At 66.1% G+C, this 27,827-nt stretch overlaps 5 protein-coding genes across 8 annotated transcripts; 2 read left to right on the plus strand and 3 right to left on the minus strand.

Annotated features, from left to right (window-relative positions):
- The first annotated feature begins 122 nt into the window (after positions 1-122).
- PAK4 (p21 (RAC1) activated kinase 4) lies at positions 123-9,253 on the plus strand. 4 transcript variants are annotated; one of them, XM_053969218.1, is made up of 10 exons: positions 123-146; positions 448-508; positions 4,356-4,572; positions 5,507-6,028; positions 6,708-7,109; positions 7,322-7,455; positions 7,540-7,666; positions 7,749-7,874; positions 8,285-8,419; positions 8,496-9,253. In XM_053969218.1, the coding sequence occupies exons 3-10, from the start codon at positions 4,372-4,374 to the stop codon at positions 8,649-8,651; spliced, it is 1,803 nt and encodes a 600-aa protein (XP_053825193.1). In that variant the 5' UTR covers positions 123-146; positions 448-508; positions 4,356-4,371; the 3' UTR covers positions 8,652-9,253. The 4 variants fall into 4 exon arrangements, 2 of the variants coding, with proteins under 2 accessions (XP_053825193.1, XP_053825194.1); XM_053969219.1 differs by lacking the exon at positions 5,507-6,028; XR_008435536.1 differs by lacking the exons at positions 7,749-7,874; positions 8,285-8,419; positions 8,496-9,253 and having other exon boundaries at positions 5,507-7,109; positions 7,540-7,625.
- A 124-nt stretch (positions 9,254-9,377) lies between these two features.
- Positions 9,378-10,491, minus strand: SYCN (syncollin). Its single transcript, XM_053969221.1, has one exon. It carries the CDS (start codon positions 10,466-10,468, stop codon positions 10,061-10,063), a length of 408 nt encoding a protein of 135 aa, XP_053825196.1. The 5' UTR covers positions 10,469-10,491; the 3' UTR covers positions 9,378-10,060.
- Positions 10,492-11,110: 619 nt separating this feature from the next.
- Positions 11,111-18,125, minus strand: LRFN1 (leucine rich repeat and fibronectin type III domain containing 1). The gene is given in 6 exon segments (XM_053969228.1): positions 11,111-12,691; positions 13,313-13,809; positions 13,811-14,566; positions 14,568-14,692; positions 16,176-16,223; positions 17,636-18,125. Coding segments are annotated over 4 exon segments (1,941 nt in total). The 5' UTR covers positions 14,679-14,692; positions 16,176-16,223; positions 17,636-18,125; the 3' UTR covers positions 11,111-12,114.
- Positions 14,712-20,285, minus strand: LOC128802665 (collagen alpha-1(III) chain-like). The gene is made up of 4 exons (XM_053969217.1): positions 20,001-20,285; positions 17,636-17,703; positions 16,176-16,223; positions 14,712-14,775 (listed from the first exon to the last, which is right to left on the minus strand). The coding sequence occupies exons 1-4, from the start codon at positions 20,283-20,285 to the stop codon at positions 14,712-14,714; spliced, it is 465 nt and encodes a 154-aa protein (XP_053825192.1).
- On the plus strand, positions 19,948-27,827 carry SAMD4B (sterile alpha motif domain containing 4B). Its single transcript, XM_053969227.1, is given in 24 exon segments — positions 19,948-20,031; positions 20,632-21,009; positions 21,927-22,006; positions 22,008-22,043; positions 22,045-22,146; positions 22,148-22,306; positions 22,309-22,391; positions 22,900-23,168; positions 23,171-23,203; positions 23,278-23,387; positions 23,883-23,969; positions 24,475-24,559; positions 24,562-24,711; positions 25,184-25,209; positions 25,211-25,270; positions 25,376-25,447; positions 25,449-25,498; positions 25,982-26,032; positions 26,034-26,184; positions 26,685-26,728; positions 26,730-26,769; positions 26,771-26,801; positions 27,119-27,202; positions 27,793-27,827. Coding segments are annotated over 23 exon segments (2,028 nt in total). The 5' UTR covers positions 19,948-20,031; positions 20,632-20,813; the 3' UTR covers positions 27,822-27,827.

The following is a 27,827-nucleotide window of genomic DNA, read 5'->3' on the forward strand; positions in this document are numbered from 1 at the left end:
CCTCCACTTCTTGCCCATATAAGGCTCGCTCCGCCCCTCCCGCCCCTGTCCCTGCCCCTAGGGGGGCGTGGTCTGTCGCCGCGGCGACGCGGGCGTGGGAGGACCCGGATGTGTCTCGATCCCAACATGGCGGCGGCGGCGGCCGAGTGAGGCCTGAGGAGGCCCGGGGGGGGCTGAGGGCGCTCGGGAGGGATTCGGGGATTTCAGGGGTCTGGGGCTTGGAGACCCCCCCCCAGGGCCAAGGAATTATTTGGTGATGGAGGAGGGCGGTTGGGGGTGGGCTTGGGGGCAATTTGAGGCTCTCCAAATCCCTGGAGGGGCGGCAGCAAGAGCCTTGGGAAAGCCTGGAATTCCTGGGGATATGGATCCAGCCGCCCCCCGCCCTAAAAGCACCCCAGAAGGGGAGGTCCGGGCTGCTCCTGAGGGGATTCCCTTCTTCCCGTGCAGCGCTTTTACCAGAGGACCTGGAATGCGGAGCTGAGGCAGGAGAGTTTTTCCTTCGTGGAAGGTAGGAAACGAATCCGGAATTCCCGGAATTTCTTATCCCACGGGGATTTGGGGGTCTCCTCCCCACGCTCCCATCCAGCCCCAGAGCCCTGGGATGGATTTTTCCAGCGTTTCCTGTGGTTTTGGGTCAGGAACTCCACGGCAGAGGGGCACTGGAATTCCTCAGAAATGCCCTAACTCCTCAAAAACAGCATTTCCCCCCAGTTTTGGCGCAGTGGGAAGGGAAATTGCCATCCCCACAGGTTTTTTTGTGGTGTTCCTCTTGCCATTCCTCAACTGAAAAGGAGAAAAAAAAACATCAAAAAAAGCCTCTGGATTTGGGCTTTCCTTGCATTTTCCCTGTAATTTCGTGAATTTTCAAATAATTAATGGTGGGACAGAGGGATTGACCCGTGGTCGGCTTGGAAATAAGTGGAAATTGGGTTTATGGGAAATATCCAGATGTGGAAAAGATCCAGCAAACCTTTGGAAATGGCCAAAAACTTCCCCCTCCCGCCATTCCCTGTTGGGGTTTGGGGGTAAAAGGTGGGAATTTGGTCACCAACATCTCGTTAACAGCTGCGGGACAAGCAGGAATTTCTCTGGAGTTCCCAGGAAGAAATTCCAAGGATATTCCTGCCCATGGCTTTAATTAATCTTTTAATTTGTTCATTTCCCATGGGATAAAACCTGGGTTCTCTGGAGCCCTGGGAGGAATATCTGGGTTTTCTGGAGATGTTCCTGAACCAGCCCCAGGAGGGATTTTCCTGGATTTTGGTGACCTGGATCATTATGGATGGACGGGATCGTTACTGATTAATTGGACCATCGTTAATTGGCCCTTCCCTTGCCCCGAGACGGAGATTCCCGACTTTCCTTCCTCCCTCTCCCTGCACTTCCAGCTCCGGGGAAACTTCCTGCTGCAGGAAAAGAGCTGAATTCTGCCAGAATTCCTTTTTTTCCTCTTTCTTTTACACTTTTTCCCTTCTTCTCTCCTTCCCTGGTTCTCCTTTTCCCACTCCTTCCTCCTTTCCCTGCTCTCCCCCTTCCCTCCCGTCCTGCTTTTCCCGGCGATCACGGAAGATTTGAGCACTGGATTCCCTTTTCCCAGGAGATGGGATCTCCTGGTTCCCTTCCGTGTTCGGCAGAGCTTTGGAGGCTCCTCGTGGGTCACCAGATTCCTGGAATTCCGGGATTCCTCCGAGCAAAAGCCAACACTTCTCCTCCTCTTCCTCCTCCTCCTCCTCTTCCTCTTCCTCCTCCTCCTCCTCCGGCAGATCCAGCTGGGCCAGTCCAACCCGCCTTTCCCAGCCGGACCGCTCCAGGCCCGGCCTTCCTGGCCTCACTTTCCCGGGAACGTGACCCCTTTGCGGGGAATCCCGGGATTCCGACCCGGGGGATTGAGCCGCACGTTCGGGACCGCCCGGCGCCGCTTCCCGCTTCGGGTTTTTTTTTTGTTTTTTTTTTTTTTAAGGAAAACAACCCCTGTGAGCAAACCCCAACCTGCTCCCAGCAGGATCTGGGCCGGGATTCCGGCGCTCCGGGGATCATCGGGATCACCCGTGCGGATCAGGAAAACGCGCTTTCACCGATTCCGCCGGAATCCCGGGAGTTTTCGGGACGCTTTGCTCTGTCCCTGTTGCCGTAAGGAGCTGCTTCCCCGAGGACCCCAAATTCACGCCAAGGGGCCCCGGAGGTGGAAATTTTTCATGGAAGATGTGGATTTGGAGGGTTTGGAGTCTCTTCCTGTTCCGGCTGACACCAGGAAAATAATTCCCCAAGAGGAAAAACCGGCTCAGGGGTTTTCCAACGGAGACTTTGGCTCTTCCCTCTCCTTCCCAAAAGGATCGAACGCAGCATGAGTTTGGGATTCAGGGAACTTTAGAGTAAAAAAACAGAAAAAAAAAGCCAGGAATAAGCGGTGGGAATACGAGGTAAGTTTTTCATCTGGCGGAATTTTCTCACCGCGTCCCCGCAAAGGGAAGGCTCCAAGCCCAGCTCTCCCTGGGAGCTCTCCCCACCTTCCCAGGACTCTCTGGTTCCGGAGGGGCCCGCTTGGAATATTGGGGGAAAATGGAGCGGTTTGGGGCAAAAAGAGGAGAGATGGGATGGATGGACCAGCACCACACGGCGGGGGGAAAATGGAAATACTGGAATTTGGGAAGCGGGATGACGCCAAACGCCACATCTGGAATGCCATGGTGCTATGCTGGGCATTTGTTTTCCTGAAATTCACCCAGATCTAGTGTAAAAATCCTGAAGTTTGCTGAAAATCCCATTTCAGTCCCTTCCTGGACATTCTGCTGCCCAGTTAACATCTGATTTTCCTGGCTTTGGGCTTTATGGGAAGGCGTGAAGTGCCTCTGTGCACATTTTTTCCCCTTTACTTTTCCCTTTCTTTTTCATCCCAAAGCTGCCAGCACAATTCCCACCAGGACACAGCCTAAATGCCACTGATCTGGGGGGAATTTGTGGGATTTTGTTGGGAATTTTAGGGAAAACACAAGATTATTCCGCCCAGTGTGGACTTGATTCCTTGTTAATTGGTAACTAATTAAACCCCGCTGGGATCTCAGGAATGCAACCTGGGAAGGGCTGAGGAATAAGTTCACCCCTCCTGGCCCTCATCCCACCCTCTGGAATTCTTCAGGACCTCTCTACCCCTCCCAAGTGCCGCTAGTTTTTCCCCAACCATCTGAAAAAAAAGGGGTTTTGGGGTGAAATCCTGTGGATTTGGTGTCCAGAGGCACCAGATACTGCACCTCCCCGACATTCTGGCTGACCCGGATCATCCTTGGATATTTCCCGTGGAACTCGCAACAGGAAAAGCCCAAATGCAGCAGATTTTAATCCTCCCACTCCAAATTCAGCTGCAATTTCCCCAAACCGGGAGAATTTTCCATCTGAAAGTGGGGTTTTGACAATCCAGAGAGGATCCCAGCAGTGTCCTGGGAAGGTGGAAGGAGGGATGAGCAGGCAAAATGGAGAATTTACAAAATTCAGACAGTTTTTGGCTGGGGTCGAAGTGGAGGAGGAGAAAAGCTTCATAATGGATCATTGATTAAAGATGGAAACCTCAAACGTTGGGAAAAACAGCGAGAAGACCTTGGAAGCATTGGGATTCTGGAGCCTGGAAAATGGGATTGAGCCGAGGAGCTGGAAAAAAATGGGAGGAAACGGGGAAATCGCCACCGGGAAAAGCAGTGAAAGTGGGAAAAATGGACCCACCCAGGATCCATGGGATTTTGGGGCCATTCCCAGTGGGATTCATGCCCCCACTGGGATCGCATTCCCAAAACCTTCCCAGCTCAGCTCGTTCTTGGCCTGGAAACTGCAGAAAAGCATGGAACTCAGCCAAACCCTCGGATCCTGCCCCAGAGCGCTGATCCTGGTGCTGGGATCCCAGGAAAAGTAGATTTTTTGTGGCTTTTTGAGGTGTTTTAAATCTGTTTGTTGGTTCAGGTTGGGTTAGTGGATTACTCCCATTTCCAAGTGGGAATTTCTGGTGCTCCTGGTGTTTCCAAGCTTGGACTTGGGGAAAAATGGGAAGTAATTGGATAAAAGTGGGGGACGTTGGACGGAAGTGGCCAATGGATGGATAAAAACCATTCCAGCAGTGGGATTTTCGGGGCTGATCCCGTCCATCCCAACGCGTTTCATCCCAACGACGTTCCCAATTTATTTCACTCTAACGATGGGATTTGGGCGCCGATCCCATTCCCGGGGACGTTGCCCATTGTGACCCCGGATTTCAGGAGGGGCTGCTCACGTTCCCAGGGCTGGATTTCGTGGGCTGGTGCCATTCCTGATGCCAGCTCCCATTTCCCTCCCCCTAACGCTGGGGCTCTGGGCCCCGATCCCGTTGCCAGGAGCGCGTCCCGGGCCATGTTCTCCAAGAAGAAGAAGCGGGTGGAGATCTCGGCACCATCCAACTTCGAGCACCGGGTGCACACGGGCTACGACCCCTCGGAGCAGCGCTTCACGGGGCTGCCCCGCCAGTGGCAAGGGCTGCTCGAGGAGTCCGCCCGGCGCCCCAAGCCCCTCGTGGACCCCGCCTGCATCACCGCCATCCGTGGGGCCCATAAGGTGTGGAAAACCGGGAGCGTTGGGAATTCGGGGTGGGGGGGGGGGGGTCATGGGGCGGGGAGGGCGTGGCCAGGTCGACGTTCTTGGTTTGGGGTCTTGGAGGAGGTAACAGGGTTCTGGGTACTCTTTGGGGTTGGACTGGGGGCAGTTTGGGGGGTCTTGGAACAAGGGAATTTTGGGATTGTTCGATATTCAGGGGTTATGGAGCAGGTAAGGGGTTGCCAGCCACTCTTGGGGCTCAAAAAAAGCCAAACTGGGAGGAATCTGGGGGTCAGGGAGGTGGGAGGTGGGTCTCCCTGCCTTTCCTACCTCCCAAAAAGACAATTTGGGGGAGTCATGGACCAGGAGATTTTGGGATCATGGGGCAGGGAGGGGGGAGGTGGGGGCTCATTCAGTCCCCAGGGTGGGTTTGGGGGAATCTGGGGTCTTGAAGTATATAAGGATGTCCTGGATGCTCTTTGGGGTCACACTGGGAGGAATTTGGGGGACTTGGGGTGGGGAGGTGATGATTGGGTCCCCCAGGACGAGGATCCCCCAGTGAGACTCTTCCCCACACCTGGAACCAGCCCACCCCATGGGAACTCAGAGTCATTCCCACCTGATCTCTTCCCCACTGTGTGTGTTCCCAATTGTTTTAAGTCCCCCATTCCCACATCCCCCCCATTGCCACATCCACCCATTCCCACCTCAGTTCTGATGCCCCCCAATTCCCACCCCAGTATTTTGGGGACCCTCCCAGCGAGGCTAGACTCCAATCCCTGGGGAGCACCCAGGGTAATTTGGAGCTCTGGGACTCTTCCCGGAGGGACACCCCAGCCAAACCCCCTCCCCTCTGCCCACCCTGCCATCCTCCTGCAGCCATTCCATGTCATCTTTCTGTTGTTTTTTTTTCCTTTTTTCCCCGTTTCCCCCATGTGTTTCCCCCTTCCCGCAGCCCATCGTGCGTGGCTCCAAAGGGACCCGGGATGGGACCCCCGGGGGCCGGGACAGGACTCTGGCGTGGCTCCTGGACGAGCTGGCGGCCGTGTCTGTGTCCCGCTCCAACTCCCTACGCCAGGACAGCCCCCCCTGCCCCTCCCGGCACCCCCCGGAGAACGGCCTGGCCCCGGGACCCCCACGCTCCCGCCCGGAGCCCGGCAAGAGCCGCCGCGGGGACCCCGAGCCAAGCCCCCCCCAGTCCCGGGAGCGGGGAGACCCCAAAGCTGCGGCCGGGCGGGAGCCCCCCCACCCTCACCCCCACCCCCCCGGGGGCCGCCCCAAATCCAGCTCAGCCGGAGAGGGGCCCCCCCGGCCCCCACCCCGCGAGCAGCGCCCGCTCTCAGGGCCCGACCTGCGGCCCCCCGACATTCCCGGCGCTCCCGGCGCTCCTGGAGCGGGGCTGAAGACGGCGCCCGGACGCCCCTTCCACACCTATCCCCGTGCCGACACCGACCCTGGCCGGGGGGGTAGTGCCCAGGTAAAGGGGTGTCCCCAGGCCTTTCCTTATCCTCCTCTTCCTGCTCTCCTCTTCCAGAGTGGGTTCTCTGCTCCTCTTCCTCACGGCTTCCCATGCTCCGCTGGGATCAGCAACAGCTTCCTTCCCCAGTCACATCCTTGGCTCTGGAGCAGTTTCCTCTTCTTCTTCTCCTTCTTCTTCTTCTTCTTCTTCTTCTTCTTCTTCTTCTTGTTCTTCTTCTTCTTTTTCTTTTTCTTCTTCATCTTCATCTTCTTTTTCTTCTTCCGCTTCTTCCTCCTCCTCGCTGTGCTTGCCCTGTTCTTTCTCAGAAGCGGTTCCTCTGCTCCTCTTCCTCACAGCTTCCCAGAATCGGGATGTGCAGGGGCCACCACCTCCCCTGCCAGTGCTGCGTCCTTGGCACCAAACCAGTTTCCTCTTCCTTGCTCTGCCTCTTCTCTTCCTCCTTGGAAGCGGCTCCTCTGCTCCTCTTCCTCGCAACTTCCCTTGTCCCAGTCAGAATCAGAGCATCCTGAAGGCCACTGGCTCCGCGCTTCCTTCCTGGTGCTGCATCTGTGTCTCTTCCTCTTCCTCTTCCTCACTCAGCCCTTCCCTCCGGCCTGTGCCCGGAGGCCCCGGCGCTGGCCCCCGACATTCCCACAGGAATTCCGGGGGCTGACGCTCCTCTCCCCTGTCCCTACAGGCCGAGCACCACCCGGGACGCCCGCAGGAGGCGACCCCCAACGGGCCGGTCCCTGCTGGCGCTCCCGGCGCTCCCAGTGCTTCCCACGCCCCCGGCCCCCCACGCCCCAAAGCCCCGGAGCCGCCTCCCCTGGCCCCGGAGCCCCCGGCCCCGCGTCCCCCCGGCCCCACGCCCGCCCCAGCGGGGGGGCCCCAGCGCGTGTCCCACGAGCAGTTCCGGGCAGCGCTGCAGATGGTGGTGGACCCCGGCGACCCCCGCACGTACCTGGACAACTTCATCAAGATCGGCGAGGGCTCCACGGGCGTCGTCTGCATCGCCACCGTGCGCGGCTCCGGCAAGCTCGTGGCCGTCAAAAAGATGGATCTGCGCAAGCAGCAGCGGCGGGAGCTGCTCTTCAACGAGGTGAGGGCAGCGGCAGCCCTGGGGACCCCTTGAGAGCCTTGGGGACCCTCAGGGAGGGAACTTTGGAGACCCTCAGGAACCCCTTGGATCCCTCAGGAGTCCGTCGTGGCCCCTTCAAAGACCTCGTGGTGACCCACTAGGGACCTCCTGATGCCCCGGGGTCCCCCGGGGACAGTCCCAGGCTCCCATCCCCGTGTTCCTCCCCCTCCCAGGTGGTGATCATGCGGGACCACCAGCACGAGAACGTGGTGGAGATGTACAACAGTTACCTGGTGGGTGACGAGCTCTGGGTGGTCATGGAGTTCCTGGAGGGCGGCGCTCTGACTGACATCGTCACCCACACCAGGTGAGTTTGGGGAGCAGGGGTTGCACGGGTGGCAGGGCGGCGGCAGGGGGTGGTGGCAGGGTGGTGACAGGGTGCCGTCCCCAGGATGTCGGAGGAGCAGATCGCGGCCGTGTGCCGCTCGGTGCTGCGGGCACTCGCCGTGCTCCACGCCCAGGGCGTCATCCACCGCGACATCAAGAGCGACTCCATCCTCCTCACGCATGACGGGCGGGTAGGAACCCCCAGAAATCCCCCCCAAACCTCCCCCCGATCCTTTGGGATCCCGCCCTGACCAGCCCCGGCCCCGCTGGCAGGTGAAGCTCTCGGATTTCGGGTTCTGCGCCCAAGTGAACAAGGACGTGCCACGGCGCAAGTCCCTGGTGGGGACTCCGTACTGGATGGCCCCCGAGCTCATCTCCCGCCTGCCCTACGGCCCAGAGGTGGGTCAGGGGCCTCGGGGGAGTTTAGGGGGTCCTGGGGTTCATTAGGGAGTGTTTAGGGTAGGTTTCAGGGGGTTTGTGTGGGCGTGTGGGCCCCCAAGCTCATCTCCTGCCTTCTCTGCCACCTTGACGTGTCTTGTGGGGAGGTTGGGATGGGTTTGAGGGTGCCCAGGATGGGTTTAGGGTTGCCTAGGGTGGGTTTGGAGAGCACAGGGTGGATTTAGGATGGGTTTAGGGTTGCCCAGGGTGGGTTTGGGGGTACCCAGCATATGTTCAAGGGGCTCCAAGTGTCCTCCCCTCCAGACCCCCCCATCCTGGATGCTGTATATTTGGGAGGGGGAGCATGGAGTGGGTTTGAGGGGCTCCCCCCTAACTCCCTCCTCATTTTTGGGGTCACCGTCCTCCCCCAGGTGGACATCTGGTCCCTGGGGGTGATGGTCATCGAGATGGTGGATGGGGAACCTCCTTATTTCAATGAGCCCCCTCTCAAAGCCATGAAGCTGATCCGGGACAACCTTCCCCCCCGGCTCAAGAATGGCCACAAGGTAACTCTGGGGGAGTCCCCCCCCCTTTCTGGGGAGACCCAGGAGGTGTTTCACATGCCCCTTCCATCCCCCCCAGGTATCCCCATCCCTGAAGGGGTTTCTGGAGCGGATGCTGGTGCGGGACCCGGCGCAGCGGGCGAGCGCCCCGGAGCTGCTCCGCCACCCCTTCCTGGGTGTCGCGGGCCCCCCCGCCTGCATCGTGCCCCTCATGCGGCAGCACCGGCTGCGGTGAGAGCCCCCCCCCCCGGGGGAGACCCCTGGCCCCCTCCTGCCCCTCCTTCTCCTCAGCAGCACCCCCAAACTGGAGCGGGACTGGGATGTTCCTGGGAGACACCAGCCCCCCAACCTGTACTACTGAGCTGGGGACCCCACAGCAGAGATTTTGGGGGGGAGGGGAGGGGTGGCTGTCATCCCAGAAATTTGGGGGTGCTTGGGCTCATCCTGGTCCCTCCTGCCTTTGGGACCCATTTGGGGCATTTCCCCCTTTTTTTGTTTTTTTTTTAGCCTCCTCTTTTCTACCCCCTTCGGGCACTGGGGTATGGCCCCCCTAGATCTCCATGAGAGGGGGGTCCCCGAAACTACAGCCCCCCCTCTCCCCACCACACCACACTACTGATTCGGGGTGTGTCCCCCCGCGGGCCTCCCTCGCCTGTTTTTGTTGATTTTGGGTTTTTTTTTGTTTTGGTTGGTTCCTTCCCCCCGGAACTCCCCCCTGCCCCCACGGTTTTGTTTTTTAACAAAGTGATATTTATATGGTCGGGTTTTGTACCGCGCGGGACGGGGGGGCCCCGGGGGCACATGGGGCCCCCCCCAAATTACACGTGTCCTTTTGGACCCCTCTGTGTGCTGTGTGGTTCTTCGGGGGGTGGGGGGTATGCAGCGGGGGGCACCTCTCACAGGCACAGGGGGTAGGGGGCATGGGGACACCCCCCCAGTAAAGGACCCCCCAGGCAGGAGCTGCTGCTGCCTCAGGGCTTTATTGGCTGCACAGGGGGCGGGGGGGGGTGCGGCTGTGTCGGCCCACAGCGCACGCAGGGTCTCGCAGTGGCTCGGCCAGGGGCAACTCGCGTTGGCCAAGCTTGGCTTGGCTTGGCCTGGGTCGGCCCCTGATGGTGAATCTTGGCCAACGCTGACTCGCGTTGACTTGCCTTGGCCAGCGTTGGCTTGTGGAGGCTCATCTTGGTTCACATTGGCACCTCTTGGCCAACTTGGCGACGGTTTGGCCCACGTTGAGTCAGGTCGACCCACGCTGGCTTGCGTTGACCCACGCTGGCTCGCGTTGACCCACGCTGGCTCAGGTTGACCCACACGCCGGCTCATGTTGACCCACACTGGCTCGTGTTGACCCACACTGGCTCGTGTTGACCCGCGCTGGCTCAGGTTGACCCACGCCGGCTCATGTTGACCCACACTGGCTCGTGTTGACCCACGCCGGCTCACGTTGACACACGCTGGCTCAGGTTGACCCACACCAGCTTACGTTGACCCACGCTGGCTCACATTGACCCACACCGGCTCACGTTGATGCACGCTGGCTCAGGTTGACCCACACCAGCTGACATTGACCCGCGTTGCCTCATGGCGCCTCCCGCTGCCTGCTCTCACCCCCTGTCCCGCCGCCGCCCCGCCCCGCGCTGCCGCTCACTTGCAGGTGCAGTAGAGCGCCCGGATGGCGTTGTTCCAGTCCCCGAAGAGCCCCCGGCGCACCTCCTGCAGCCGCGGCACCGCACCGGCGCCGAAGTGCCGCGAGTTGCCGTCCTTGGCCCGGCGCGACCACACGGTGAGCTCGCACCTGGTGCCCACCACGAGGGAGGAGACGCGGGCGGACCACCCGCGGGGCATGTAGGGCATGTCGCTGCCCGGCAGCACCTCCAGCACGTCCCCGGCGCAGCACTGGTCGTAGTAGGGGCTGTTGTCGGCGTAGAGCAGGGCGCACAGCCGCGTGCCGTTGACGGGGCGCAGCTCCGCCGCCGTGGGGCACTGGGCCTCCACCCCCCAGCCCAGTGTGGCCACCGTGGCCACCAGCGTCACCAGCAGCGCTGACGCCATCGCTGTCACCTCCTGGGCCGTGCCGGGGCCTTCGCGGCGCGGTTATACCCTGGCCCAAGGCCGGGGGGCGGGGCCCACCTGGGAGGGGACTCAGGTGTGTGGCAGCTCCCCGGGAAGGGACACAGGTGGGGGGGGCCGAGGTCTGCAGCCCCCCTCCATGGGAAGGGACACAGGTGTGGGGGGCCGAGGTCTGCAGCCCCCTCCCTGCCATGGGAAGGGACACAGGTGTGGGGGGGCCCGAGGTCTGCAGCCCCCCTCCATGGGAAGGGACACAGGTGACTCCCCCGGGCCCCCCAGCCTCGCTGCGGCCTTGAGCAGGGGGGAGGACCCAAGGCCAGGCTGCGTCCCAGGTGCTCTGTACGCAAACGAGGGCATAATCAGACGGGGCTTTTGCTGGTTGGCTCCGCCCCTTGTTTGCATATTCATGATCCCGTCCTGGCCCCGCTGAGCTCCTCGAGACGGTCACCATGGCGACCACAGGGGCGGGGATTGTTGCCTCATTAGCATAGTCCTGACCCGCCCACACTGTGGGATGTTGTGGGGGGAACAGACGGGGTGGCAGAGACCCCCTCCAAAAGACAGAGGGGACCCCCCCAGTCAGAGCCCAGCCCCAAACTGAGCGGGACCCCCCCCCCGCTGCCCGAGCTCCCACCTCCCCCCATTCACACTCGTGTTTCTGCCCCGGGGGGGGGCACAGGTTTTTAATGTAAAAACTCGTGTTAAACACTGCGGGGGCCCGAGGGGGGCGGCTGGTGGGGGGGGCGGCGTTTGGGGGTGGGGGGGGAGAGATGGGGAGGATCTGAGGCATTTTTGGGGGCGGGGAAATGGGGCTGGGAGGGAAATGGGGGGGCTGGGGGCGCCCCCCCAGGGTTATCCAGACCAGCCAGATAGGAACCCCCGAGTCGAGTTGGGGGGGGGGGGGCAGAGGCCACAGGAGGGACACACGGGGGGTCCCCAGGCATCCGGGGTCCCCCCCTTTTTGCCCTCCCCTCCCCACGGGGGGGTTTTGGGGGGGGGGGGGCTGCGGGTCTCGTGTCATCTGTGCAGAGATGTCGGGGGCGTGCGCGGGGCCCCCCCGGCCCGGCCGAAGGCACCGCGGGGGGGGCGGGCCGGGCACGCGCGTGGGGCGGGGGGGGGGGCACACAAATGTTGGGGCGCACACGCAAGTCCCAAGTGCGCATCTCGGGGGGGTCGGGGGCGGGACACGCGTGGGGGGAGCCACAGGTTTCCGGACACGCCACGCGCGATTCGGGGCCCACGCGAGTCCCCACGCGCGTGGCGGTGCTCGCACATGTCGGGGGTCCCCACGCGGGTTTTTCGGGGGGAAAGGTTTGCATACAGGTACCCCCAGGGCGGGGTGGGGGGACACCTGGCGGGTTCCCAATGGCACCTGGTGGCACCCACGGGGGATCCCAAATGGGTCCGGGGGGGGAACCCGGGCGAGCTTTGGCGCTCCCAGGACCCCCCCCCCACCGCCACAAGAGCCGCCTGGGCTGCGTTTGGTCGCCCGGGACCACCCGAGGGGGGGGGTTTCCACCGCCGCCCCCCCCCCGGAGGATCCCGCGGGGGGGGTGGGTTCCCGTGGGTGCTGCCGAGGAGGGCTCCCGAGAGGGGGCCGGGGGGGAGGAATTCCCAGCATCCCCGCCTCACACGGTGCTCTCCAGCATCCAGTGGGTGCTGCCGAACGAGGGGCGCAGGGGGGGTCCCAGGGGGCTCCCCTCGGGCGCGTCCAGCCGCGGGAGGGACCCGTGGCGCCGGGGCCGCGCCCGCCGGGGGTAGCTGTGGCTGGGGAACAACCCCCGCGCCCCCCCTGCCGCGGGACCCCCGCCCGCCGCCGGGGGCAGCGGGGGCAGCGGGGGCAGCTCGGGGGTCTCGGCGGGCCGGGGGCCGCCGTTGGTCTGGGAGCAGACGCTGGTGAGGGCGGGCGGGGGGCGCCGCGCCCCCGCCGCCTTCCAGCGCGCCGTGAGGATGAGGATGAACACGAGCACGGAGGCGGCGATGGCGGCGCCGATGACGATGATGACGGTGCCCCCCAAGAAGTGGGGCCGGGGCGGCGCGGCGCAGCCCGGCGGAGCGGCGGCCGTGGCGAAGGAGACGCAGCCGAGCGGGCGGGGGGCAGCAGGGGGGTCCCCGACCACGCGCAGCGTGGATACGCAGAGCTCATACTGGCGCCCGGGGGCCAAGTCCCGCAGCACGAAGGTGCGGCTGGAGGGGGGCAACAACCTGGGGAGGGGGCAAGGGGGAGTCGGGGGAGGGGCGAGACCCCCAGCACCCCCCTTTCACCCCCCCACAGGAAGCCGAAAACCCGCCCAGGACCCCTCAAAGACATGCCAGATACTGCCAGGATCCCCCAAACACCTCCTCAACCCCCCCCCCCCCAAACACCTCAAAGACTCCCCAGAGACCCCCAGGACGCCCCTGCATGCCCCTAGGACCTCACCAGGGAACCCCCATGCCCCCCAGAGATACAGAATTCCCTTGATATCCCCATCCCCTCAGAGCCACCCCAGGACCCCCCGATACACACCTGAACATCCTCCCCCAGAACCCTCCAGGACACAAAAATCCTTCCCAGACCCCCCCCCCCCCCCGGAGCCCCCCCAAAATCCACTTGAAGGCCCCCCAACCTCCCCAGCGCTGCCCCAAACCCACTTGAGCTTCCCCCAGAGCCCCCCAGGATACCCCAGACCCTTCCCAGATGCCCTTGGAGCCCCACAAAACCCAGCCGAGCTCCCCCGGAGCCCCCCCCCCAGACCACCCTGGAGTGCCCAAGACCCACCGGAACCGCCCCTAGACCCTTCCCAGGCCCGCTCCAGCCCCCCGGGGACACCCCCGGGTGCCCACCTGTAGACGAGGGCATCGTCGGCCGAGCTGTTGTACTGGATCTGCACCATGCGCACGCCGGGCACGTGGCGCTGCGGCAGCCACCGGATGCGCGCCGAGGACCCCGTCACCTCCACCGCCACCACCCGCCGCTCCCCGGGCCCCCCCCAGGTGTCATTGCCGCCCGCTTGGGCCATATCCGAGGGGCCGGGCCCCGGCTCAGCGGCCGCGGCCTCCCCGTCCCCGTCCCGTCCCCGCGGCACCGGCAGCGGCACCACCACGACGTCGACGCGCGCGGCCGCCTCGCCCGCGGCGTTGGCGGCCACGCAGGTGAAGCCGCCGTGGTCCCTCAGGGTGGCCACGCGGAGCTCCAGGGAGCCGTCGGCGCCCACCGAGCGCCGGGAGCCGTTCTGCACCACGCGCCCGTCGGGGCCCAGCCAGTGCAGCGCGGGCGGCGGGTCCCCGACGGCGGCGCAGCCCAGGCGCAGCGGCTGCCCCTCGGTGACCGCGGGCGGGGTGCGCGGCCGCGGCGGTGACGGAGGGGGCCCGGCAGGTCAGCTCCTCCTCGGGCACGGCGCCCAGCAGGCGCCCCGCCAGCGGCGCCGGCGTGGCGCAGGTTTCCAGGCGGCCCGGCTGAGCCACGCGGCGCAGCCACAGCAATTCGCAGTTGCAGTGCAAGGGGTTGCCCCCGGCCGCCAGCGCCGGCCCCGGCGGCCCCGGCACCGGCGGCAGCGCCCGCAGCCGGTTGGCCGTGAGGTCGAGCCTGGCCAGGCGCGGCAGCCGCGCCACGGCGCCGGCCGGCACCCGCTCCAGCAGGTTGTGGTCCAGAGTCAGCGTGGCCAGGCTGCCCATGGCGGCCACGGCGTCCCAGGGCAGCGCCGGGAGGTTGTTGTGCGACAGGTCCAGGTCCTCCACGGTGGCGGCGAAGGCGGCGAAGGCGGCGGCGTCGATGGCGGCCAGCTGGTTGTTGGCCAGGATGAGGTGGCGCAGGCTGGCCAGCCCGCGCAGCTGCGGCCCGCTCAGCGCCGGCAGCCGGTTGCCGTCCAGGTGCAGCGCTCGCAGGGCGCGCAGGTCGGCGAAGGCGCCGGGGGCCAGGCGGCGCAGCCCGTTCCGCGACAGCGTCAGGTGCACCAGGCTGCTCATGTTGGCGAAGTCGGCGCGGCCCACGGCGCCGATGAAGTTGTCGGCCAGGCGCAGCTCCACGGCGCCGCGGTCCAGGCTGGGCGGCACGGCCAGCAGCCCCGTGCGGGCGCACAGCAGCGTCGGGCTGGGCGCGGGCCGCGGGGCACAGGCAGCGCGGGGGACACCGCGGCGACGGCGGCGACACCGGGACCCCCGCCCCGGACACGGCCCCCAGCATCACCAGCGGCACCAGCAGCTTCGCCATCCCCACGGCCGCGCCTGCGGGGCGAACCGGGGGTCACGGGGGGGAGGGGGGGGGGGGGTTGGAGCCCAGCGGATCCCAGCGGATCCCGCCAGGCCCTCTGGGATCCCACCGGAAGCCCCCAGAGCCCATCGGATGCTGTCGGACCCCACCGGATCCCGTCAGATCTCCCCAGATCCCACCCCGTCACCCGGGATCCCACGGGACGCTGTGAGGTCCCGCAGACCCCCCCCCGGATGCCGGGAGATCCCTGGGATCCCGTCAGACCCCACTGGCTCCGTCGGATCCCGGGGGGCACCGGGACACCCTACACGATCCCGGGATCCCTGTTAGGTCCTCTCGGGTCACACCAGATCCCACCAGATCCCACCAGATCCTGCCTGTCCCATGAGATCCCACAACACACCGCAAAATCCCAGTGAGATCCCAGTGCTCCCAGTGCTCCCAGTGAGATCCCACTGAGATCCCAGTGAGATCCCTGTGAGATCCCAGTGAGATCCCAGTGCTCCCAGTGAGATCCCAGTGAGATCCCAGTGTTCCCAGTGCTCCCAGTGAGATCCCAGTGAGATCCCAGTGTTCCCAGTGCTCCCAGTGAGATCCCAGTGAGATCCCAGTGCTCCCTGTGAGATCCCTGTGAGATCCCAGTGAGATCCCAGTGCTCCCAGTGAGATCCCAGTGAGATCCCAGTGTTCCCAGTGCTCCCAGTGAGATCCCAGTGAGATCCCAGTGCTCCCAGTGAGATCCCAGTGAGATCCCAGTGAGATCCCAGTGCTCCCAGTGAGATCCCTGTGAGATCCCAGTGAGATCCCAGTGCTCCCAGTGCTCCCAGTGAGATCCCTGTGAGATCCCAGTGAGATCCCAGTGCTCCCAGTGCTCCCAGTGAGATCCCTGTGAGATCCCAGTGTTCCCAGTGCTCCCAGTGAGATCCCAGTGAGATCCCAGTGAGATCCCAGTGAGATCCCAGTGCTCCCAGTGAGATCCCAGTGAGATCCCAGTGTTCCCAGTGCTCCCAGTGAGATCCCAGTGAGATCCCAGTGCTCCCAGTGCTCCCAGTGAGATCCCAGTGCTCCCAGTGCTCCCAGTGAGATCCCAGTGAGATCCCAGTGCTCCCAGTGAGATCCCAGTGCTCCCAGTGAGATCCCAGTGCTCCCAGTGCTCCCAGTGAGATCCCCGTGAGATCCCAGTGAGATCCCAGTGAGATCCCAGTGCTCCCAGTGCTCCCAGTGAGATCCCCGTGAGATCCCAGTGAGATCCCAGTGAGATCCCAGTGCTCCCAGTGCTCCCAGTGAGATCCCAGTGAGATCCCAGTGAGATCCCAGTGCTCCCAGTGCTCCCAGTGAGATCCCAGTGAGATCCCAGTGTTCCCAGTGCTCCCAGTGAGATCCCAGTGAGATCCCAGTGAGATCCCAGTGAGATCCCAGTGCTCCCAGTGAGATCCCAGTGCTCCCAGTGAGATCCCAGTGATCCCAGTTGTCCCAGTTGCCCCAGTGATCCCAGTACCTCCTCTCAGGGCTCCATGCTGGTCCTGTCCAGGCGTCGCCGTGGGGCCTGTGGGGACAGGGGACAGGCCAGTACACACCAGTACAGACCAGTACAGGCTGCATATCCACCAGTATGGACCATTAGAGACCTACGTCCACCAGTACAAACCAGTACACACCAGTACACACCAGTACAGATTTACACCCATCAATAGGGACCAGTACAGACCAGTACAAACCAGTACAGAGCAGTACGCATTCACATCCACCAGTATGGGCCAGTACAGACCAGTTGAGCAGCACACAGCCCAGTATGGCCAAATCCAGCCCAGTTCAGCCCAGTCCGGCCCAGTTCAGCCCAGCATCCCCTGCGCACCCCCCACAGTGTCCATTCCAGGTTAACACGGCTCAGCACAGCCCAGTATGGCCCAGTACATCCCAGTATGGCCCAACAGAGCCCAGTATGGCCCAGCACATCCCAGTATGGCCCAGCACAGCCCAGTATGGCCCAGCACAGCCCAGTATGGCCCAGCACAGCCCAGTATGGCCCAGTACATCCCAGTATGGCCCAGTATGGACCAGGATGGACCAGTACAGAAGAGCACAGCCCAGTACAGACCCAGTCCAGACCAGTAGGGTACAGCATCACCCAGTAAAGATCAGTACATCCCAGCATGGCCCAGCACATCCCAGTATGGCCCAGTACATCCCAGCATGGCCCAGCACAGCCCAGTATGGCTCACTACAGCCCAGTACAGCCCAGCATAGCCCAGCATATCCCAGTATGGCCCAGTACAGGACAGCACAGCCTGATATAACCCAGTACATCCCAACATGGCCCAGTACAGCCCAGTATAACCCAGTACATCCCAGCATGGCCCAGCACAGCCCAGTATGGCCCAGTACAGCCCAGTATAACCCAGTACATCCCAGTACACACCAGTACACACCAGCATGGCCCAGCACAGCCCAGCACAGCCCAGTATGGCCCAGTACAGCCCAGTATAACCCAGTACATCCCAGTACACACCAGTACACACCAACATGGCCTAGTACATCCCAGCATGGCCCAGTACATCCCAGCATGGCCCAGCACAGCCCAGCATGGCCCAGCACAGCCCAGTATAACCCAGTACATCCCAGTACAGCCCAGCACAACCACGCCAGGCTGTTAAGGATACAGCACAGCCCAGTAGAGACCAGTACATCGCAGTATATCCCAGTACAGCCCAGCACAGCCCAGTATATCCCAGTACAACCCAGTACAGCCCAGTTATATCCCAGTACAGTCCAGTACAGCCCAGTATATCCCAGTACAACCCAGTACAGCCCAGTATGGCCCAGTGTAGGGCAGCATGGCCCAGCGCAGACCAACACAGACCCGGTACCTCCCAGCATGGCCCAGTGCAGGCCAATTCAGACCCAGTACATCCCAGTGCCTCCCAGTACCTCCCAGCCCCCCGGCCCCCCCGGCGGTACCTGGGGGGGCTCAGCCCACGGACGCTCCCATCGCTGCTCCGGGGGGGCCGGGCGGGTCGGGCCTCGCCCTACCGGGGGGGCATCGGCGGGGGGCACCGGGAAAGAGCGGGGGGAAAACGGGAATTGGGGCGGGGGGGGGGGGCAGCGGGCCCAGCTGCACCGGGGATGGGGAGGGGCGATGGGGGGGAGATGTCGGGAATCACCGGGATGGGACCGGGGGAGGGGAGAGGGGACCGGGATGGCGGGGAGGGGGGGGGGGACACCGGGATGCGGACCGAGATGGAGAGAGCGGGATGAGGGGATGGATCCGGGGATGGATCCGGGGATGGATCCGGGAGGGATCCGGGAGGGATCCGGGGATGGATCCCGGGCGCGGGACGGCCCCGGGAGCGGCCGCCGGGCTGGCGGTGCCGGGGGTCCCGGAGCAGCCCCGGACCCGCCGCCCCGGAGAGGCCCCGGAGAGGCCGCGGCCGCCGCTCGGAGCCGCAGAACCGGCGGGGCGGGGCCGGGCGGGGCCGGGGCGGGGCCGCGAGGGGCGGGGCCGCGGGGGGAGCGCGGACACACGGACGGACCGACGGACACACGGACACGGGGATGGACACAGGGACACGGGGTGGGGATGGACACACGGACACGGGGATGGACAGACGGACACACAGAGGGGATGGACACAGGGACGGACAGACAGACACACGGAGGGGATGGACACAGGGACACGGGGACGGACAGACGGACACGGGGACAGACAGACGGACACACGGAGGGGATGGACACACGGACAGACAGACGGACACGGGGATGGACACGGGGACAGACAGACGGACGCACAGAGGGGATGGACACACGGACAGACAGACGGACACGGGGATGGACACAGGGACAGACAGACGGACGCACAGAGGGGATGGACACAGGGACACGGGGATGGACACGGGGATGGACACGGGGATGGACACAGGGACAGACAGACGGACACACAGAGGGGATGGACACATGGACACGGGGATGGACACACGGACGGACAGACAGACACAGGGATGGACACAGGGACATGGGGATGGACACAGGAATGGACACACGGATAGACAGACAGACACAGGGATGGACAAAGGGATGGGCACGGGGATGGACACGGGGATGGACACACAGACAGAGGGACACACGCATGGACACTGGAATGGACCCAGGGACACACGGACGGACACACGGACACCAGGGACACTGGGGTGCCCTGGGCACGCGCTGGAAGCGCTGGGGACACGGAGCCAGGAGCACTGGGGACACTGGGACGTGCTGGGGGGACACTGGGGGACACTGGGGTGCACTGGGGGACACTGAGGGATACTGGGGGGACACTGGGGGATATTGGGGGACATTGGGGGGACACTGGGGGATACTGGGGGGACACTGGGGGATATTGGGGGGACACTGGGGGATACTGGGGGGACACTGGGGTGCACTGGGGGACATTGGGGGACACTGGGGGATATTGGGGGGACACTGGGGGATATTGGGGGGACACTGGGGGACACTGAGGGATACTGGGGGGACACTGGGGGATATTGGGGGACATTGGGGGGACACTGGGGGACATTGGGGGACACTGGGGGATATTGGGGGACATTGGGGGGACACTGGGGGGACACTGGGGGATATTGGGGGACATTGGGGGGACACTGGGGGACATTGGGGGACACTGGGGGATATTGGGGGGACACTGGGGGACACTGAGGGATACTGGGGGGACACTGGGGGATACTGGGGGGACACTGGGGGATATTGGGGGACACTGGGGGATATTGGGGGACACTGGGGGATATTGGGGGGACACTGGGGTGCACTGGGGGACATTGGGGGACACTGGGGGATATTGGGGGACACTGGGGGATATTGGGGGGACACTGGGGTGCACTGGGGGATATTGGGGGGACATTGGGGGACATTGGGGGGACACTGGGGGATATTGGGGGACACTGGGGGATATTGGGGGGACATTGGGGGACACTGGGGGACATTGGGGGGACACTGGGGGGGTCCGCGCGGCTCCCAGGCTCCGCCCCCGGCGCGGGCACCGCGAGGCCGCGGGGGCGTGGCCAAGGGGAAAGGGGCGTGGCCCTGTTATTGACGGATCCGCGGAGGGGGCGTGCCCAGCAGCGAGGGGCGTGTCCAGCACCGCGCACCCCCCCCGGCCCCGCCCCCGCAGCGCGCGCGCGCGCGCCGGCGCCTGCGCGGGGCTCTCCCATTGGCCGCCCCGCGCGGTGGGCGGGGCAAGCCCTCCGCCCGCCCCTCTCCCGCGCCGCTCCGCCCTCTCATTGGCCCATTGGCGGCGGCGCCGTGACGCAGCGACGCAGCGTGCGTGCCGTACGCGCTGACGTTGCGCGGCGGCGGCGGCGGTGGTGAGTGAGGGGCGGCCGCGACCCCCGGGACCGCCCGGGCCCGCCCGCGTCCCCTCCGGCACCCCCGGGACGGGACCCCCCGCGCCCCCCGCGGGCTCCCCGGCCCTTCCCCGGCCCGGCCCCAGCGCCTGGAACCGGCCCCGGCCCCGGCGGGCCTGCGCCCCCTCCGCCCCCCGCCCCGCGCTGAGGGGAGAGCGGCGGCGGCGGGCGAGCCCCGTCCCCGTGCGGGGACACCGGGGAGTCCCCGCGCCCATGTGGGGTGTCTGTAACGGGGGGATCGCTGTGGTTGGGAGCCGGGGGGGGGGGCCCTGGTCCGCCTCGGGAGCGTCCCCGGTGGCTTTTGGGGGTCCCGGTCACCGTCAGGGGTCCCGGTCCGCTCTGGGGGTGGGCCCCGGTTACCTTTGGGGGGTCCCTTGTCCCCCGGTGCGGGCGGGTCCCTGAGCCCGGGGAGGGTCCTTGATGCTCGGGGCGGGGGGTTGAGGCCTCCCCGGGGGGGTCCCCGCTGCCTTTTGGGGGTCGCTGTCCCCCCGGCGGGCCGGTCGGTGTCCCCGCCCGGGGGGGGTCCCCGCCCCTGAGCCGCTGCCCGCTCTCTCTCCGCAGGACGCTCCGGACCCTCCCCCGCGCTCCCAGCCCGGGGGGGCCCCTCGGCACCCCCCGCCCGCACCCCCCATGCGCTGCCCGGCCCGGGGGGGCCCCCCCGCCACGTGAGGGGGGGCAGGGCCGCCTCCCCTTCCCCCCCACCCCCGCCCCAAACCCCGGCCGCGCCGCCCCCCAGCCCAGCCATGATGTTCCGGGACCAGGTGGGGATCGTGGCCGGCTGGTTCCGCGGCTGGAGCGAGTGCGAGCAGACGGTGGCACTGCTGGCGCTGCTCAAGCGCGTCACCCGCACCCAGGCCCGCTTCCTGCAGCTCTGCCTCGAGCACTCGCTGGCCGACTGCCCCGACATCCACCTGCTCGAGGCCGAGGCCAACAGCGCCGGTGAGGGGCTGGGGGGGTCTTGGGCACGCTGCAGGGGCCTCTGGGGGTCCTGGTGTCTGGGCAGGGCTGTCGTGCGGGGGCCTCAGGGGTTCCCAGCTTCCGTCCCCGTGTGTCCCCTGTCCCCGTGTGTGCCCTGTCCCCAGCCACCATCTCGCAGGACCCCACTGAGCCAGGGGTGGCCCTGCTGTCCCTGCTGTGTGTCCCCTGTCCCCGTGTGTCCCCTGCCCCCAGCCACCATCTCACAGTGGCCGCAGGACCCTCCTGACCCCGTGTGTGTCCCCGCTGTCCCCGCGTGTCCCTGCTGACCCCCCTGTGTCCCTGCTCTCCCTGTGTCTGTCCCTGCTGACTCTCCATGTCCCTGTGTGTCCCTGCTGTCCCTGTGTGTCCCTGCTGTCCCCCTGTGTCCCTGCTGTCCCTGTGTGTCCCTGCTGTCCCCCCGTGTCCCTGCTGTCCCCCTGTGTCCCCGCTGTCCCCCCATGTGTCCCTGCTGTCCCTGTGTGTCCCTGCTGTCCCTGTGTGTCCCTGCTGTCCCCCTGTGTCCCTGCTGTCCCTGTGTGTCCCTGCTGTCCCCCCCGTGTCCCTGCTGTCCCCCTGTGTCCCCGCTGTCCCCCCATGTGTCCCTGCTGTCCCTGTGTGTCCCTGCTGTCCCTGTGTGTCCCTGCTGACTGCCCATGTCCCCGTGTGTCCCCGCTGTCCCCCCGTGTGTCCCCACTGTCCCCGTGTGTCCCCGCTGTCCCCGTGTGTCCCCGCTGTCCCCCCGTGTGTCCCCGCTGTCCCCCCCGTGTGTCCCCGCTGTCCCCGTGTGTCCCCGCTGTCCCCCCGTGTGTCCCTGCTGTCCCCGTGTGTCCCCGCTGTCCCCCCGTGTGTCCCTGCTGTCCCCGTGTGTCCCCGCTGACCCCCCGTGTCCCCGTCCCCAGCCGCCATCTCGCAGTGGCCGCAGGAGCCGGCCGAGGCGGCGGTGGCCCTGCTGCTGGCCCACCTGCCGCTGCTGCAGCCGGGGCAACGCGGCGGCCAAGGCCGAGTACATGAAGCGGGCTGCAGAAGGTGCTGGCGGACGCCATCGAGAGCAACCGCTGCGTGGAGGAGTCGCGGCAGCTGCTGTCCTACGCCCTCATCCACCCGGCCACCACGGCCGAACGACCGCAGCGCGCTGGCCCTGTGGCTCGGCCACCTGGGAGGAGCGCCTGGCCCCCGCCCGGCCCCGCCGCCCCCCGCGCCCCCCCGGGGCCGGCCCCCGGCCCACGAGTGGCCCCCCGAGCCCCCCGAGCCCGGGGGCGGCGGCTCGGCGGGGGGGGGGGGGCGTGGGCAGAGCAGCACCCCCCGGGCACGGCCCCCCGGGAGAACGGGCACCCCCCGTTCCAGCCCCCCGGAGGTACCCCGGGGCGGGGGGGATTGGGGTGGGGGGGAGCGGGAGGAGAAACTGGGGAAAAGGGAGGAAAAACGGGGAGGAGAAACTGGGGAAAAGGGAGGAAAAACAGGAGGAGAAACTGGGGAAAAACAGGGCAGTGGGAGGGGAAACAGGAGGAGAAACGGGGGAAAAAAACGGGGGAAAAGGGAGGAGAAACTGGCGAAAAGGGAGGGGAAACGGGGAGAATGGGGAAAAACGGGGGAAAATTGAGGGGAAACTGGGAATGGGGGAAAAGGGAGGAGAAACTGGGAGAATGGGGAAAAAACGGGGCAAAAGGGAGAGGAAACAGGAGGAGAAACTGGGAGAATGGGGAAAAAACGGAGGAAAGGGGAGGAGGAAGGAGGGAAAGGGTCCGGGAGGGGGGACAGGGTCAGATGAGGGGGAAGGGGCTGGGGGAGAGAAGAGACCCTGGAGGGCCCAGGGGGGGGATTGGGGAGAAAGGGGATGGGGGCTCCTGGGGGACACGAGGAGGGGGTCTGCAGTGCCCCCCCTCCAACGCTGTCCCCCTGTCCCCCAGCCCTGCCGTGCCAGCTGCACCCCAGCCCCCTGAAGCGCTCGCTGGCGCTGGTGCCCGGCAGCCCCCCAGGCCAGCCGGGCCGGCGGCGACTGGGCGGGGCCGGGGGGGCCCCGAGGAGCCCCCCGCGGCCCCCCGCGGGCCCCCCGGCGCCCTTCGGGGAGCACGCGCCGCTGTCCCCGCAGAGCAGCGTGGCCTCGTCGGGCAGCGAGCACACCGAGGAGCCCGGCGGGCGCCAACTCCTTCCAGGGAGGACGGCAGCGGCATGAAGGGTGGTTGGGGGCTCCGGGGGGGGGGGGTTTGTGGGGGGCTGCTGTCGCCTCACGGTCCCCCCCGGTCCCCCCAGACGTCCCCTCGTGGCTGAAGAGCCTGCGGCTGCACAAGTACGCGGCGCTGTTCGCGCAGATGAGCTACGAGGAGATGATGACGCTGACCGAGCACCACCTGGAGTCCCAGGTGGGGCGCTGGGAGGGACTGGGGGGCGCTGGGCTGGTGGGGGGGGGGGGTCCCTAGAGGGGTTCACGATGTCCCCAGTGCCACCAGGGCTGGTGGGAGAGGGGTTGGCATCACCCCTGATCTTCCCAGGGGGTGTCCCCAATGTTCCCTTGAGGCGTGTGACACCCCCCAAAGGCGTGTGACACCCCCCAAAAGGTGTGTGACACCCCCCAGAGGCGTGTGACACCCCCCAGAGGCGTTGTGACCACCCCCCAAAAGGTTGTGTGACACCCCCCAAAAAGTGTGTGACACCCCCCAGAGGCGGTGTGACACCCCCCAGAGGTGTGTGACACCCCCCAAAAGGCATGTGACACCCCCCAAAAGGTGTGTGACACCCCCCAGAGGCGTGTGACACCCCCCAAAAGGTGTGTGACACCCCCCAAAAGGCGTGTGACACCCCCCAGAGGCGTGTGACACCCCCCAGAGGTGTGTGACACTCCCTGTCCCCCCCCCCAGAACGTCACCAAGGGCGCCCGGCACAAGATCGCCCTGAGCATCCAAAAGCTGCGGGAGCGGCAGAGCGTCCTCAGGGCGCTGGAGAAGGTCACTGGGGGCACTGGGAGGACTGGGGAGCGCTGGGAGGGCACTGGGCTGCTGTGGGGGTCCCAGGACTGCTGGAGGGGGATCCCTGATGTCCCCAGACCCCCCCTGGTGACTCCAGGATTGCCGGCTGGGCGAGTTCCTGACGTCCCCAGGGATGGTCCAGGGGGTCCCCAAGGTTGGTTCAGGGTGTCCCCGGGGATGGTCCAGGGGGTCCCCAAGGTTGGTTCAGGGTGTCCCCAGTGTCCCCAGGGATGGTTCAGGGGGTCCCCAGTATCCCCAGGGCTGGTTTTGGGGGTCCACAGTGTCCCAGGGATGCTTCAGGGGGGTCCCCAGTGTCCCCCAAGGCTGGTTTGGGGGTCCCCAGTGTCCCCGGGGATGGTTCAGGGGGTCCCCAGTGTCCCCGGGGATGGTTTGGGGGGTCCCCGATGTCCCCAGGCCTGCTGGGGGGGGGGGGGGGGGCTGTGTCCCTGATGTCCCCTCCCCGTGTCCCCCCCCCCCACCCCAGGACATCCTCGAGGGGGGCAACCTGTGGACGGCGCTGCAGGAGCTGCAGCAGATCCTGGTGACCCCCATCAAGGCCTTCCGGCCCCCCCCCGGCCGCGCCCCCACCCCCCGGGCCCCCCGATGGGGCCCCCCCCGAGGCCTTCGCGCCCCCCCCCGGCCCCTGAGGCCGAGGCCCCCGCGGCCCCGGTGCCCGACGGGGACATCCCGGGCCAGTTCACCACGCGCGTCATGGGCAAGGGTGAGCCCCGAGCCTCCCCGGGGCAGGGGGTGGGGTGGTTTGGGGGGGGGGGGGGGGCGGTTTTGGGAGGGTTCAGGGCTCTGGGAGGGGTTCAGGGTTCTGGGGGGCGGTCCTGGGTGTGTTTTGGGGAGGGATATTGGGCGTGTCCCAGGGCAGGTTTGGGGTGGGGTTTTGGGGGGGGGGGGGAGGTTTAGGGCCCCCCAACCCCCCCGCAGTGTGCACCCAGCTCCCGGGGGTGTCCCAGGATTTTAGGGTGGGGTCTTGGGTGGGGGGGGGGGGATTTGGAGGGGGATTTTAGGGCCCCCTGACCCCCCTCACAGCTCCTGGGGGTGTCCCAGTGTTTTGGGGTGGGGTCTGGGGGGGATTTGGGGCCCCCTGACCCCCTCGCAGTGTGCACCCAGCTCCTGGGGGTGTCCCAGTGTTTTGGGGGGGGGGTCTGGGGGGGTTTTGGGGCCCCCTGACCCCCCCGCAGTGTGCACCCAGCTCCTGGTGTCGCGGCCCGGACGAGGAGAACATCACCAGTTACCTCCAGCTGCTTGAGAAGTGCCTGAGCCACGAGGTACCCTCGGGCGGAGGGGGGGGGGTCCTGGGGGTCTCTGTGTGCCCCCCCCAAGACCCCGGGGACCCCCCCGTGACCCCCCCCCCCCCCCCGGGCCCCCCCCAGGCGTTCACGGAGACGCAGAAGAAGCGGCTCCAGTCCTGGAAGCAGCAGGTGCTGAAGCTGCTCCGCGCCTTCCCCCAAGAAGGGGCCCCTGGACGGCCCCCCCGGATACCGGCCCCCCAAAAGGTACCTGGGGGGGGGGTCCAGGAGCCCCCCCAGGGCTGCTGGACCCCCCCCCACGCCCAAAATCCCCACATCCATCCCAGGCTCCCAGTGCTGCCCCCGTGCGGGGTTTGGAGGCTGCTTGGGACCCCCCACAAAATGCTCAATCCCCTCCCCCTCCCCTCGCCCCCAGTTTTGGGGGGGTCTGACCCGCCCCCACGGGTTGTGCACGATCCCCACTTTGGAGGGGCTTAGGGAGTTTCCCCCCCCCACTCGGAGATTGGGGAGATTTGGGGGATTTCTCCTCTTCCCTCCAGATGATTTTTCCTCCCACATCGATTTGGGGGGGAGGGGGGAGGGCAAAAGGGATCTCCCCCACCCACCCAATTCCCAATTTCCCTTTTCTCCCCAGTTTGGGGGGGGGGGTGGTTTTCCCCTGTTCTGGGGGGGGGTTCTGGGGGGGTCTCAGCCCCCCCCCTGACACCCCCGTTTCCCCCCCCCCTCCAGCTGGGCCTTCGGCTCCAACTCTCTCCCCATAGCTGGCTCTGTGGGGGGGGGGGCGGACGGGGGGGGGGGGGGGCCGCCCCTTCGCGCTGCCCCCCCGGGCCCTGCCCCCCCCCGCCCGCCTGGGGCTGCTGGGACCCCCTGGGGGGGCCCCCGCCCCCAGACCCCCCCTCGGAGCCCCCCCCTTGGGCACGCAGGGACGGCAGGTGGGTCCGGGGGGGGGGGGGATTTTGGGGGGGAAACTGGGTGGATTTGGGGGGAAAACGGGGATTTTGAGGGGGGGATGGGGATTTGGGTTGGGGGTTTTGAGGAGGTTTGGGGGGGAGTTCTGGGGGGAGGATTCTGGGGGGGGATTTTGGGGGGCAGATGTGGGGATTTGGGGGGGAGATTTTTGCAGAGGAGATGGGGATTTGGGGGGCGGATTTGGGGGGGGGTTGGGGAGGAGATGGGGATTTGGGGGCGGATTTGGGGGGGGGGTTGGGGAGGAGATGGGGATTTGGGGATGGATTTTGGGGAGGATTTGAGGGGGTGGATTTTGGAGTAGTACAACGGGGGAGGGGGCACATCTACCTGTCCCTGCTTGGTTTTATTGTGGTTTGGGGAAGCGGGGGGGGGTCTCCCCTCTCCCCCTGGAGACCTTTTTGGGGGGGCTCCCCCCCACCCTGGGGGTGCTGCCCCCCTGGTGACCCCCTGGTTGCCCCCCCAGAGCCTTTGGTTCGGGGCCGGGGGGGGGCCCGGGGGGGTCCCCCGGGAGCCGCGGGGCCGTGCAGAGGACGCACTCGCTGCCCGTTGCACAGCTCGGCCCTGCTCGCCTTCCCCCAGGGTAGGGGGCCGGAAATGGGGGGCGGGGGGGCCCCAAAAATGGGGGGAAAGCCCCTGAGATGGTGTGGTCGGGGGGGGGGAGGGGGGAGGTGGAGGGGGCACCCCAAAATGGGGAGGGGGGGAATGGGGAGAGGGACCCTGACAATGGGGACCCCAGAAGTGGGAGAAGAAGCGGAGACCCTGAAGTGGGGAGAGAGACCCCAAAATGAGAGGGGGGGGGCGCAGGATGCTGGTGGGGGGGGGTTGGGGTGGGGGATTTGTTTTTGGGGATGCCCCCCCCCGACCCTGTTTTTGGCTCCCCCCGCCCCCCCCCCCCAGAGTGTCCCCCACCCGGGACGGACCTGGAGATCAACCCCACGCTGGAGTCGCTGTGTCTGAGCATGACCGAGCACGCGCTGGGGGGTACGGGGGGACAGGGGGGACAGAGGGGGGACAGGGAGGGGGGGACACTGGGGGGGACATCGGGGGGATGGGGGGGACACAGAGGGGACATCGGGGGGGGAGCACGGAGGGGACATGGGGACACCCATGTTGGGGGGACATGGGGGGGGACAGTGGGGGGGGAGCATGGAGGGAGATGGGGGAGGATACAGGGACACCCCATGGGGGGCACAGAGGGGGACACCGGGGGACACAGGGACACCCATGGGGGGACACGAGGGGGACACAGCTGGGGACACGGGGACACCCATGGGGGGCACAGAGGGGGACACAGTGAGGGACACCCGGGGGGGGACACGGGGGGGGTGACACGAGGGGGACACAGCTGGGGACACGGGGGACACCCATGGGGGGGGGACACAGAGGGGGTCACGGGGACTCGGGGGAGGAATTCCAGGGACATTTGGGGACACACGGGGGGGGCTGGGAGGGGTAAGAGGGGGAAGGGCAGGAATTCGGGGGTCCCCCCGATTGGGGGTGGGGGGGACACAGAGGGAGCTCAGGGGGTTTTGGGGACCCCCTGACCCCCTTTCCTCCCCCCCCCCGCACAGACGGCACAGACAAAACCTCCACCATCTGATGGCGC

Source organism: Vidua macroura, unplaced genomic scaffold, assembly GCF_024509145.1.
Source record: "Vidua macroura isolate BioBank_ID:100142 unplaced genomic scaffold, ASM2450914v1 whyUn_scaffold_136, whole genome shotgun sequence".
Classification (NCBI taxonomy): Eukaryota; Metazoa; Chordata; class Aves; order Passeriformes; family Viduidae; genus Vidua; species Vidua macroura.

Excerpts from the sequence above, each read along its gene's own strand:
- PAK4 (XM_053969218.1), top strand. The coding sequence starts at position 4,372 with ATGTTCTCCAAGAAGAAGAAGCGGGTGGAGATCTCGGCACCATCCAAC. Across the intron at positions 4,573-5,506 it reads CCATCCGTGGGGCCCATAAG|CCCATCGTGCGTGGCTCCAA; the intron begins GTGTGGAAAACC and ends CCCTTCCCGCAG. Across the intron at positions 6,029-6,707 it reads GCCGGGGGGGTAGTGCCCAG|GCCGAGCACCACCCGGGACG; the intron begins GTAAAGGGGTGT and ends CTGTCCCTACAG.
- SYCN (XM_053969221.1), bottom strand. The coding sequence starts at position 10,468 with ATGGCGTCAGCGCTGCTGGTGACGCTGGTGGCCACGGTGGCCACACTG.
- LOC128802665 (XM_053969217.1), bottom strand. The coding sequence starts at position 20,285 with ATGGGCGCGGGGACTCCCCGGTGTCCCCGCACGGGGACGGGGCTCGCC. Across the intron at positions 17,704-20,000 it reads CCGCCGCGCAACGTCAGCGC|GGCGAGGCCCGACCCGCCCG; the intron begins GTACGGCACGCA and ends CCCCCCCGGTAG. Across the intron at positions 16,224-17,635 it reads CGTGGGCTGAGCCCCCCCAG|GCCCCACGGCGACGCCTGGA; the intron begins GTACCGCCGGGG and ends CTGTCCCCACAG.